Genomic DNA, 13,022 nt, shown 5'->3' on the forward strand with positions numbered 1-13,022 from the left:
AATGCAGTGCACGTGCACCAGCGGGTATCAGAAACATTGGCATTCAGTGTAGTGCAGAAGCTAGAGCTAGGAACAGGATATATCAGTAGTATGGAATGATGGCAAGCTAAGCGAACAAGAAAAGAAAAAGCAAATATGCATGTCTACCAGCAAAACGACGCCTCATGTAAATCTATGGTTTGCGTCCCCTGGTTATCCCGAACGCATTTGCGGACGTCATCGCCCATCCCGCCTGGTCCACACACGCTGACTGCCATTGCGCCTATCTGTTTCGTCTTCTCCTCTTCTAGGATTTGGTTGAAGGATGGCTTGCCGGAGACCACACTGATTGGTACGCTTGGCGGTGCGGAATTGGTCCAAGGGCTCTCGTCCAGTGAGTACTCATCCGTGCTTTCACTTAAAGTGAGATATATTTGAATGGAGAGAGAGAGTTCTGGAAATTGGAAGTATGTGTGGTTTTTTTGTTCGTTTGACACTTGAAGTGCTGAATGGTTCAGGAGAGATGTCATCCACGGCTGGATCCATTCCAGATGGTCTGAAAGATGGTCAGTGGAGGTTGCTCTCATGTGCGCCGCGCACACTCACCAATACTACGGATCACCCAGATCAGGCTGACCTTCCGAACAGCGGTTGACTTCTGAGAAAATCCATTCATGATCTCATGTAAGTAGGACATTGGGTGCGTGATTCCAATGCCGCCTGCGATTAGAAGAATGGTCCCGTATGAAGAGAGAGAGTGAAGGCCACCTAAATAGACAATCAGTGTAGCCCCGCTAGTCATGGCGTTTCCTCTACATACCGAAAGGACCTTCGACCAGAGCGGATGCGGTGAATTTGCCCTCGATCGACGTATTGACTTTCTGGAGAAGCTTATTGGTAAATCCGTCCCGTCGCTTGATCAGGAAGGACATGACTTCACGTTGTGGGCCTCCCAGCAAAATGCTCAGTGATTCATTGGATCCGCGCTTTTCGGTTAGACTCGCTCGGTCATCCGTCCATGCGATGGAGAATGGATGCGATGTCCAGAGACCAAGGGAGGGCATGTAGAGATACATGTATTGCCCGGGTTTGAAGGTCCATGACCGCGCCAGGGCTACATCAACGCGAGCTACATCTCCGGGAAGAAGCTCCACGGTAGCCATTGTGCGTTGTTTCCCGACGTTGCGCCAGATGATACTGCCCAAGCGCCCAACTCTCTGTTAAGATATGTCAGTTTTGCCTTCGATTAAGTCTGAAGCACCCTGGCAGGGGAACGTTGGGGAGGAGGGGGAGAATATAGTTTGTGTAGAATCGTGGCGTGGGCAGATCAAAACAGTGGTAAAGACTTACATCAAGACCCCACAGAATGAGTGTGACCAGCAGAACATGCTGTAGAACCAACCCACGAAGATGATACCAGAGTCCGACAAATGAGGTTATTGCAAGTAGGATATGGAAATGAAGGAAGAATTCGTAAAAGGCATGTCGAATGGGAGATGCGGACTGAAACAGTATCACCATGAATGCAATCAAAGCCTACCGTCATCATCATCACGACCCGTTAGACCATATACGACAAGCTGGGTTTCAGTTATAGACTTACAATAAATCCTTCTATGAAGAACGGCGTGTTCCAGAGAAGATGGGTCACCTCTGACATGCTCACTGCATACCAGTTAGTCACCAAGTCGATTTAGGCCAAAAGCCAGGATTTACTCACATTCTCCAGCTTTCCCTGCTACCACACAAGCCATATGAATGACGGCCTCGCCGATAATGAGACGTCCGATCCATCGATGCATCAGGTTGAATGTGTCAAACTGCAACCCTAGCATTGGGATAAGGGGGTTGTTACGAGCAGCAGTGAGAACAAGTACGGGCAAATTCATCACACAAAGGTGACCAGCGGCATATTTGATTTGGTACAGCGTCTCCTGATAGCCCGACCACCAGTTGGAAAGTACAAAAAAGAAGAGAATGTTCAGCACAAAGTATGCGAGCAGTAGAACAGCCTCTAGCCGTAGGGGGATTATCCCCATATGGATCCGGCCCAGAAAGCGAAATTCGCGACTGTGGCGAATAGACAATAGCGGTGCGTAAAAGACATGTTTCTTGAAAAAGGCTGAAAAAGCACCGCTGCGAGCGAACCTTTCTTGTTTATCGTCTCGGAGAACCTCACGTAGACGTCGATGGTGTCGTAGCCTTATGATAGATCGGCTGAGGAATGAGATAATAAAAAACCCGCCCAAGACATACAGAGGTGTGGCCAGCCCAGGATTCATAGGAGGGTGGTCATCTTGGATGTGTTGCCTCCCCGGCTCTAGCTGATCTACTCCCATTTTGAATGAAGAGAGCACGCTTGAATATGTGAATCAAAGAGGACTGCTAAAGCCGCACAACCACCTCGAGCCAGAGGTGACGTTTCCCTTCAAGCCGGACAGGTACCAAAATGATTATTATGGCTGTCTAACGGCAAGATAGATATACAGGAACGAGAACAATGGGTTTGCGCCTGCCACGATACACGGGTCTTGTGCACGGCATATATTTAACGATGCCGTCATCCATATTGGTGTTAGCCTCCAGTCATCCATGGACCGCGCCGTGACAGGTTAAACATCCGCATTCTAGCAAGAAATCGAGAACAGTGCTCCTGAGAAGGTCATTACAACCAAGAATGTGGGGAACGGGGTTCTGGAATGAGACCCTTACCCAGTGGTCTGGGCCTGCGAGAGGTGCTGTTGTTTCCCCGCCTGCATCTTGAGCAAATCAGCAAACTGACGGCATAGACTAATGCTTTTGAGGATTAGTTCAACAACTACCTATGGTCATTACTTTCTTCCCTTGTCGGTTGGTCGGATGCACGGGGTGGATCTGCAGTTGACTGAATCGATGAAACCACGGCGCCGCAAACGGAGATCCTGAAAGTTGAGGGTCTCAGCCCGCCATCCGCAACCACCCGAGATTTCCATGGTCTATTCTGCAAGAGTTACCACGCGGGTTGTACCCTTCCAAGCGAGCTTTTATCCTGTAGAGCCTTAGATTTAGGATGATGACGTAGAAGAGGTCCCGACCAAAGTTTGTCATGAGGGAACCCCTTCATTCCGGGCACGTGGCAGCGTCGACCATGAGATTCAAGCTGGTGATCCAGACATAAGTATACTGCCTCTGGTACTATCTAGGCAGCGTAGGTACAGCGAAATCTTAAGGCTTCTACTGACTCACGGCGGGGGTGCTGTAAAATCGGAGATCAACGTCATGAACCGGACACCAGTGCAAGATTGCGTAAAGCTCCAACCGGGTACTGTTTCGGCAGTTATGTGCATCTATGGAATAACAAATGGCTTGAGAGAATATTGTAACGTTATGATGATTTGTACATTTTAACTTTCGTCTGTTGCGCAAGTCCCTGAGGTAACCATGGGAGTTCCCAAGGGGCGCGGGCTTTATTCGGCTTTTATAATGACGAAGTGGCTGTCGCGAATCTTTCCACGATAGAAGTGTTCGAAGCCCCGCTATCCGCCAAGGTGACCGGCACGGTGCAGCTCATATCCTTGTTCCTGCCCTGGAAGAGGATATGGCACGGTTGCCGCAATGACGACACCGGTGTCAACATGAGGGTCGACGTAATGTTGCCCACGCTGTGTTTCGGTGGTAAATCTGCATGTCACCGAGAAGTCATGTACTCCAACCGAGATCACACGACTGATACAGGATGAAAAGCAGCTTGCGTCAGCCTTATACGGGGTGGCAGGTACGGAAGCTTAACTGGTGATCGCCGCGTGGCTTAAACTTTCAGCCACAGATTCAACGCCAGCCGCATGCGGCGTAGCTTCAACCTCGATCCGGAACATCGCCGATCACTAGCAAATTGTCAGACAAAAGTTAAAAATACATCAACTCCCTGATGAGAACGTCCACCAACGAGACCGGGTCGACGCGAGCGAAAAGAACAGATCGGAATATTCGAGTGGTGACTTGCACGCAGTATATGTTATTAGGCATTATACACAGGCAAAACAACCAAGTAGGAGAGAGACTGTTTTAGTCTAATTCGGCTTTCTGTGACGCCGGAGGGAAGATACATGAAACAGGCCGCGGTTCAACCGAAAAAACGCCATAGACCGATAGTTGTTGTATATATTCCGATTCCCATTTTCCATCACTTGCAAAATACACCCTAATACCAGAAGTAGCGCATCGCGCAATACCAAGTGTCCTTTAAGTAACAAGCCGTGAGATAAACCAACCCTTAGACAGCGACATCAACCGTAATGCATGCATACGAAGGTAGACCATACCTTTTCAAGCCCCGGCCTCATGTGAACTTTCCGGCCTGGGGCATTGGGCTGGTTTGCTATTAGAGGTTGCCTGTCTGCTTTGTCGCGAGCCCTCATTAGACTTCTTGCGTGGCTTCTTCTTCTTGTCCTTATTCCGTATAGCTTCCCTCCTCTCCTCTTGGATACGAGAATAGTCGACCAGATCGACCCCCGCGCTATGGCACAGGGATTTGCATTCTGAATCAACAACTCCAACGAGATGAGACGTGAATCCGTAGAAAGCTGGGTTATACGCGTTCTTCGCCCAGTACGATAGCTCCGAAGCCACACGGCTTAGATTGGGGATCAGGGGCGGCGAGCATTTCTGCTTGTGAGATGTCGCTGGTCTGTCAGACTCATCGCCAGAGGACAAGGATCGATGTCTAGGGACAGGAGAAGAAGGAACTGAGGAATCCGATGAATTCATGTAGTCGGTATCCGAGGCCAGGACGTGCAGAAGATGATACGTAGCGGCGAACCCAAGAAGAGTTAGCTCAACGGGGTCCAAAGGTAGCTGGTTAAACCAGGATATTGCTTTCTGCATCGTGAAGGACGCAGGGAGAGATGTATCTCCGGTGGTCCGTGCTGTGAAGATGGCTGCGATCATTGCACAGCGCACGGCAATATTAATCTCATCGCGGACAGATGCGGGAAGAGAGGAGTCGAGGAAGTTGGAAGCCTGGGTTTTTTTGGTTTTCCCTTTGTCCTTGGGCAGCGCTGCAAGAACCATATTGATATTCGCAACGCGATCTTGTTCGAAGAAAACGGCTTGCATAACAAGAGCACGCGTATGCGCCGCCGACGGTTGAGGCGCTACGTTAAGAGCTGTTTTGAGTTTGGATTTGAAAAGATCGCGGCTCTTCCTCCTGTCTTGACCGCCAGCACTAGCCTCGAAGTATCTCAGGAGGGCTCGTTGTAACAGATGGCTAGACCACCACGCAGCAAGCGCGTCCAATGAGGACTGTATGGCAGGATCCTCTTCCACTACGTCAAGCAGGGCCTCATCTCCATCCGTTCCTTCCTGGGTAGGACGGTTCCAAGTGAGATTTGCGGCTCTTTGGATGACGCTGTCAATCATGACCTCTTCACTATCAAGCTCGAGCAGGGCAGCTAGATGGCTGGGGAGGGCATCTGGGTGGTCCTCTGGTAGGGACGAATTCATTTTCCGAGCGAGGTCCCATTGGTACCGTGCCAGGCTACGGGCAACGTCGTTGGAGACGTTGAAGGTCCAAGAGCCTGGGTCGCCCACGCGCCAAAGCAAAATGCGACAATGGAAAGCCTTCAACATCATTCTCATGGGGCTTCGAGGAAGGGTGCCAGCAGCGAAAATGGTCAAAACAAGACGACTTTTGCTAACCTCTGCGTCACCTCCAGCCAGTTGGGCATCGATCGCGATGTCCCATGTCTTCACTCGACCCTTTTCGTCCTCTTCGGTAATTCCTGTGGCCCACGAGTAGAGCTTCCATCCCAGTAAACAACGCAAGACGTATTCAAAACATCGCGACGTCACAACATACCACTCGTGAAAAAACCTATGCCGGGGTACTCCAACCCGTTGGATGCTAGTCAGCCAAGCCTGACGCCGGAAGTTGCTGGACGACAGCGTGGCAGATGCTGATTTTGAAGAGGAGTACTGAAGCCCAGGCCCGCCGGAGTTGAAAAGGTAAACGAAAACGATGAACGCACTGCCGACGATGAGAGTGGCAAGGATGAGAAAGTGGGAAATAGCACGGGCGTGCCATGAATACCAGAAGCTACGAGCCGTCGCAATCCAATAACCGGTCGGTGGCAATTGCATGTTGTTGAAGAGATTGGCCGGGATAGCCAGGAGCCCTTTTGCTGTTGATTCTGTCTTCTTCTCTGAACTCATTCCCTCGAAGACCATAAGGCCAGCAAGCGCGCCAAGCATGTATTTATTAGGATAGTGGGAACGTTTGCGGTTACCCGACTGAGGGGATGTATTACCGCTGCTAGGGTATTGGATGTAAGATTGGGACCACGATTCATCTCTCGGAGCCGCAGCCCGCATGCGCTTGAAGGCATCGGGTACCTTAATCATACCCTCCGGGGGGTGAAGAGAGCCCGGGGAGGGATCACTGGGAACATCCTCCGCGTTTGAGAAGACGCTCGGTGATGAGCTTGCACCAGACTCGGTGTAATTGCTTGGTGAAGAAACTGAGGCCGCAGATGTCACATTCTGATCGACGGCCTTGTCCAATTGTCGTAGTCTGTTCTTGAGAGCAGTATTTTCATCTTCCAGCCGCTTATTACGGATTTCCAGGTGTCGAATATACTCCGTTGCCTTGGAAAGAATAGAGGCCTTGTTCAACTTATTGGCTGGCGTAACACCCTCCCCATCGTCTTCATCGACCAGGTGTCTCGAGGCCCGTAGGCTGGGGACGCTATCTCTGAGCTCGGCAATTTTCTCATTCAAGTTGGCTCGGTATCGCTTTTCAATTACATTGTGGGCTCGTTTCTTCGAGGGCATCTTCTTTCCGGGCGGAGCCGAGCCGCTAACTGTTGATCCATCGTCATCACTACCCGACTTGCGTTTGGCACCTGCGAGAGACATAGGTGATCCAGATGTGGTCGACTGAGCAGACTGCATATCCGTGCCACCGTTTGAACTTCGATGAGGTGGAAGCCTGCCACTGCCATCCTGGCCTAAGAAGGAATCAAACGGAAGATTCGTCACGCAATCGAGTGAAATATCTGGGGAGAAGTCGGACTTTTGAACAGCACCGAGGCTCTGCTTGCCGATCGAGGCGCCGGGTGAGGTAAATGAAAAATCAAAGGGCGATTGGGAAATTTCGTTGGTGGTCTCTGGGAAGGAGTGGTCATCCCATCTCATCCATTGTGTCCAATCCTGGCCCGAATCCTCCGGAGAAGATTGGGGAAACGCCATGGAGTCCGTCTGGGACTCTCTTCTATCTGAAGATTGGGCGGGGGAGAAGAGCTGGAAATCGCTACCCATGCTAGGCATAGCCATTGTGTCCAGCCGCCAGGGTCTGGACCATCAAGCCACTATGGCTATGAGTCGGTTTAGGGGCGTATATGTGAACCGCTTCGTGTAAGTATCGCGAAACAAGCCTTTGCTCCTATTAACCATCGGGTATTGACAACGAAGGTGGGAGCAGAAGGGTGGATGGTTCCTCTGGACAAAAGTACCAGGTAGTGTAACCTAGGGTGTGCATACCTCAGGCAAAGGGAACAAGCCCGGCTAGTGGCGGGTTAGAGTTGAAAGGTGATTGATGATCAGCCAGAACCCAACGCGCTAAATTTTGAGCTGTGGAGAACGATTGGGGGGCGATAATAGAGAGAGATCCCTTAAAAAGAAAGAAAAGGAGAGAGATACTATAGTGGGTGGCAATTGATGTGAGGGTCAAGTTGTGAAAGGAGTGATCAACTTGAAAAGTTGGAGTTGTTCTTCATGACAGACAGACCGAACTAACTAGTCAGTCACGTTGGGGTCTGACAAACAAAAAAGAAAACGAGCCGAAAATTAGTGTTTTCAAAGATCTTATCGAGGCGGCGTTGGGTGGTTGAGTACGCGGCTTAGACCCTCTCACATGGAACGGTACGAGCCACAGTTGGAACAGACTGCCCCAGCAGATAAGATCTTCTTCCTTTCTTCTTCAAGGGGGGGGGGTTTTTTCTTGTTTCTTTCTCTGTGTATTCGCCACTGCAGAGACAAGGATATAGTGATAATAGATTTATTATTGGTAAACACGTAGCAGAGCAGAGTCACCTGTTCACTGTTCTGCGCATCGTTGGAAGAAGGACAAAGTGGTGCCTGACAGCAATGGCGACTGACCCTCGGCCAAGACTCGGTACTAAGCGTCGTATGATCGCGGGACACTGCTGTTCCGGCAAACCGACAGGCTGTCATCGTATTACCGAGCTTGGGGACCTGTATCGTAGTCTCCTCAGTGGTTGTATTGTTCAACTATGTAATATTACCTTCCGCCTAAAACGGCCGATGAGGCCCTTATGTGACACGTGATATTACATCATGCCGTTTATTTTGGGATGCTCCAATGCTCTGGACCGCAGACAGCAATCCAACTAATGCAGAGTGCCCCTCAATTGAGCATCCACCAAAGTACGGAGTGTTTTTGACCTTACGGTGTACGGGGTACAAACTGGAGACTTCGAGAAGAAATCAATTCTAACATTAAATCTTCAATTATGCATCCATGCGATAACTTTACAATCATGCATCATAAACTGAGCCACTCTAGCAGCCAATTGACTCAGGCGCGGAACCTCTTGCTGGCTGTCGTTGAGTTCCAGCCGCTCTGAAGACCCCAAGCCTTGACACTAACACTAGTCCGACCACTGAGACCCTCTGCGGAAACGCCCAAGGTATCGAGTGGGGAACTTGGGAAGAAAGTCATGGTTCCGCTCTGGATCCCGTCCTGACCAAGGAAGACTTCAAACACAGAGCGGTCGATAACGCCCGAGAAGCTGAACGTGCCGTTACCAAATGACGAGATAGTGGTTGTGGAAGAGGATGTGTAGTTTCCATTATCTTCGATCGTGAAAAGATGGGTTCCAGCTCTGTTGATCCAGAAAGAACCGTCATCCAGGAACAAACCTCCGTCGAGGAACTCCCCCGATGTAGATGAGGTGAAGTTAAACCTCACGCGCCCGGTAGGCTTGGCAACATCGATGCCCTTCAGTGTCACGTCGAAATATACCGCCTTCGACGGGACCCCAGAGAAGTTCGCTGTCACATCCCCAGACTGGAGGCTCTTGCTCACGAGCTGTCTGCCCTTAATAGCAGAGAGGCCCTCAAACAGGCGGTGAGTCACAGTCCAGACACCATTGACCTTGGTTAAGGTGTGCGCTCTAGGTAAAGTCATGGCGCTCCTCCAGCCTTCAAGCGGGCCAGTGGGGACCTCTTCGGTGTAATCCCAGTTGCTAGCCCACCCGATGGAGATAGGAGGCTCATTCTCAGGAATACCAGAATACCACTGCGCAGCATAGTTGTCCTTGGAGAAATCAAAAAGTGTCTCCTGGGCAACTTCGGACGTAAAATGGGTGCCATTGAAATCGCCGACAACATAAAACGTGCCCGAACCCCCGAGAGGAGCACCAGGATTCACAGAAATGAAAAGCACGTACTTGCTGGTCTCTTTAGACACAGCGGGATCCACTAAAAACTTGACCAAGTTGGGACATTCAAATTGGTCTCCCGGCAGCCCTGCCTGGGTGAAGTTCGACGCATGCGTCCAGTCTTTAAGATTGGGCGATGTATAAAATCCAATGACCAAGTCCTGCGCATAGGCAATAGCCATCACCCACTGCTGAGTCTCGGGATGCCACACTACTTGCGGGTCACGGAACTGCTTCGAGCCAATGTCGATGACCGGGTTGTTCTCATACTTGGTGAAAGTGTATCCACCGTCGCGGGAATAAGCAATGTGCTGTGTTTCCAGCGTTGGGGTGTCTACTGTGTAGATGGCGACGACACCATCGTCCTGATCGGGAAAAAATCCCGAAGTGTTGTTGCTGTCCACCACAGCAGAGCCTGAAAAGATATATTCTTCAGGCTTGTCCCCAGCGAGGGCGATAGGCTGGTTTGTCCAGTGGTATAGATCAGGGCTGGTGGCATGACCCCAGTGCTGATTCCCAGCAACTGTCTCTGTAGGATTATCTATTCACTCATTATTACGCGTGTCTGGTTTGAGTGACAGGAACAGACTCACACTGATAGTATAAGTGATACACGCCCCTCTTGTCATCATAGAAGAGACCGTTGGGGTCGTTCATGAAGCCGGAAGGTGGAGAGAAGTGTGTTTGAGGCCGAAGGTCTCCAGAGTAGCTGGCAGCCTGTGCAACTGCCGCAATGGCAGGAAGGATGAATGGCTTGATATGCATCTCGTCAGGTCTCTTGCAGTAGCTATGAGTAGTGACCTGGGTTGCAATTCTGGGATTCGTTCTGTCGGGGGGGGGCGTGACTGGGGTATTTATAATCGGCTCCCCTGGTCCAAATTCCCGTTGGCGGCGACGACGAATGCATGGCATGCTCTTCCAGGGAAATGCTAGGTTCCATGGCCTTTGCATCCCAAGGCTCCAAGTGGATGAAGCCGAGGACTCAGTGCAACCCAGTGTGGATGCCAGACGGTCTGACCACTGCGATTGCTGGTTAGCAGGACGGCATACCCACGCCATGCATACGAGAAAATTAATTTCCACTGCCCTAATCGCGCCAAGGTGTTGACTTAAGAACTAGTGTGGGGATATTGCCTTCATGTACATCATATGTTTTGGTAGTGACTGGTCTGGTTCCTGGACCGATATCTGCTCGTTCGCGACGTATATAAACCCCATAGTCCCATTCAACACTGTTGTTCACGTATGGCATCTGCGAAGCTCTGATATCTACCCTGTGTTTACAGTGATCGCTCCGGCACTGCTACCCCAGCCGGAGAAGCGTTATGCTGGAAGCGGGGAGCCGAAGCAACGGCCTTACCGCCGGTGATTTATCGGGGGATTTTCTCTTCACAGTTCACACCCCCACAAACAACGAAGTCCACAGCAGCTCTTCTTCAGTGGAGTAAGTGCAGCAGTCGCCCATGAATTGCCTATTCTGGAAACCTACAGTTGTGGGTGAATGTAGTACTAGTTTCAACACGATCAAGGGCGTCAAACTGTTGTATCCAGTGCCAACTTCTTGTTATATAAACCTCTATCGAATTATGGCTCACCCTCGCCAGGCACCAGTTCATTCATCCGACTAGCTATATGCGATTAAAGCCAGATGCCCAGGTTACCCAGAAATATTTGCGACTTACCATCTAACTACAACCATGGGGTTCACTCGGAGACGGTTCGGCGAAATCTCCCCAACGTGGAGACAAGACATTTTGAAAGCATGGGAAACATTCCACTCGCACGAAACCATGACTCTCCGGTTTCTAATCATTGGATGAACGAAATACACTGGGTCTATCGCAATACAACTACCAAGAATAACACGCTATACACATTTGGGGGGGGCCTCGTGGAGATAACCCGAGCTTTCTATTTGAGTTCACCTGAATTCGCGCATATCCACAGGACTACTAGATGGTAACTTCAAGCTTAGCCACCGAGTCCATCAGCTCCCTCACCGTCTTCTTAGCACCCTCTCCGGGTTCCTCATACGGCGTCCTCGCTTCGCCTTCTCCTCGGCCCCCTCAATTCCGGCCAAGGGCGCCGAGTAAATCGCGGCAGCATACTTTGTCGACGCAATGCCGCTCTTGCAAGGACTCTCGGCTAGCGCCGCCTTCTGCTGCAAGTCGATAGCCTCCGCCACCTTCCCGGCCTTATACAACTCGTAAATCTTCGACGCAGTTTTGGGGAACACATTCGCAAACGCCGCAATGCAGCCAGCAGATCCAACACTCAGTCCTCCAATCAAGAAATCACTCTGACCACCATAGACAGCAAACTCCTCTGGCTTGAATGTGGCCGCCAACCTCGTAATCTTACCCACCGAAGCACAAGTCAACTTCACACCCACCACATTACTCTTCCCATCTCCCCGGCTAGCAGCAGACTCGCGCACAATAGCGTGATAGTTTCCGAATCAAGATCCACCCCATTACACACCCCAGGGAAGTTATACACAACAACCGGCAAGGGCGACTGACGCGCCACATCGGCAAAGAACTTCTTCACAACTCCCATCGTCGTCGCCTTCCCGAAATAGGCCGGCGGGAGCACAAGCAAGTAATTCGCGCCCGCAGCCGCAGCATCATGCGCTAACTCAAGCACCTGCTTTGTGGAGTGGGCACCCACGCCCGCCATGAGCGGGAAATCGGGGCCGACGGCTTCGCGAGCGGCAGCGATGCATTGGGCGCGCTCTTCGCGGGTGAGGAGGAAGGCCTCGGAGTTTGTGCCGAGGATGACTAGACCTGCTAGTCCGGTCTTGGATAGGTAGGAGTAGTATTTCTTTTGTGCGACGAGGTCGATTGTGTCGGTGCTGTGGTCGAAGAATGTGATGGCGGGACACCATACCCCGGCTTTGGGGACGTGGGGTTGTGGGGTGACGTGGGAGCCCATCTTTGTTGTGTTCTTGCTTCTCTTCCTTTCTGTTCTCAGGAAGTGAAAAAAAATTATGTTCTATAAATTTATAATAAATGTAGAAAGTAAAGATAGTAAACGTAGTAGTGTAGAATGTGATATTTCAATAATTGATTAAATGGTCATCCCAGGATCTTGAGATCTTATATAGTCATCGCAAAGCGGGGAATTGCAGGAAAAGTTTCCGTGCTCGGGATGCAATACCGAGATTTTGCCCGCTTATCGTCCGCTATCAACGGAGGTTTGGACCGAGATCTCCAATTCGTGATTTCTACTGGGTGGTGTGTCCTTCACGCTGTGTTTGAGATGTGGTTCTATGACGTTCAAAGGGAGATTTAGTCATTTGGGGTGGAGGAGATTGGTCGGGAGTGTTGCCGGTTATTGATTCATGTTCTATCGTTTCTTACTTTGGAAATCGGTGTGGTTATCTACGTTTATATCTACTTATACCATGCACCTATGTATATCACACGTACACTTACTGGCGTGGGGATTTTGTACAACTTTTACAGAAGAGATCACGGTGAAAAGTTTTGTTAATAGAGTTCAATTAACTATGGATACGATGGCGCAATGAAAATTCCATCAGTGGACTCGATCGAAAGTCAGGTCGTCATAAGTTATCGTCCAGTTCGTAGCTTGATCCGGTTC

The 13,022-nt window shown here is 50.4% G+C and overlaps 4 protein-coding genes across 4 annotated transcripts; all 4 read right to left on the reverse strand.

Annotated features, from left to right (window-relative positions):
- Nucleotides 1-143: 143 nt before the first annotated feature.
- On the reverse strand, nucleotides 144-2,318 carry ABOM_003857 (ferric reductase family protein; the record flags this gene model as incomplete). Its single annotated transcript, XM_022530987.1, has 6 exons — nucleotides 144-535; nucleotides 586-747; nucleotides 800-1,196; nucleotides 1,330-1,515; nucleotides 1,583-1,644; nucleotides 1,700-2,318. The coding sequence occupies 6 exons, from the start codon at nucleotides 2,316-2,318 to the stop codon at nucleotides 144-146; spliced, it is 1,818 nt and encodes a 605-aa protein (XP_022391050.1).
- Nucleotides 2,319-4,284: 1,966 nt separating this feature from the next.
- Nucleotides 4,285-7,287, reverse strand: ABOM_003858 (basic helix-loop-helix domain-containing protein; the record flags this gene model as incomplete). The annotated part of the gene is made up of 1 exon (XM_022530988.1): nucleotides 4,285-7,287. The coding sequence occupies one exon, from the start codon at nucleotides 7,285-7,287 to the stop codon at nucleotides 4,285-4,287; it is 3,003 nt and encodes a 1,000-aa protein (XP_022391057.1).
- Nucleotides 7,288-8,551: 1,264 nt separating this feature from the next.
- Nucleotides 8,552-10,181, reverse strand: ABOM_003859 (beta-fructofuranosidase; the record flags this gene model as incomplete). The annotated part of the gene is made up of 2 exons (XM_022530989.1): nucleotides 8,552-9,957; nucleotides 10,010-10,181. The coding sequence occupies 2 exons, from the start codon at nucleotides 10,179-10,181 to the stop codon at nucleotides 8,552-8,554; spliced, it is 1,578 nt and encodes a 525-aa protein (XP_022391056.1).
- Nucleotides 10,182-11,412: 1,231 nt separating this feature from the next.
- ABOM_003860 (dihydrodipicolinate synthase family protein) lies at nucleotides 11,413-12,350 on the reverse strand (the record flags this gene model as incomplete). The annotated part of the gene is made up of 2 exons (XM_022530990.1): nucleotides 11,413-11,844; nucleotides 11,898-12,350. 2 exons carry the CDS (start codon nucleotides 12,348-12,350, stop codon nucleotides 11,413-11,415), a joined length of 885 nt encoding a protein of 294 aa, XP_022390981.1.
- Between the last annotated feature and the right edge of the window lie 672 nt (nucleotides 12,351-13,022).

This window comes from Aspergillus bombycis, assembly GCF_001792695.1.
Source record: "Aspergillus bombycis strain NRRL26010 chromosome Unknown contig00024, whole genome shotgun sequence".
Classification (NCBI taxonomy): Eukaryota; Fungi; Ascomycota; class Eurotiomycetes; order Eurotiales; family Aspergillaceae; genus Aspergillus; species Aspergillus bombycis.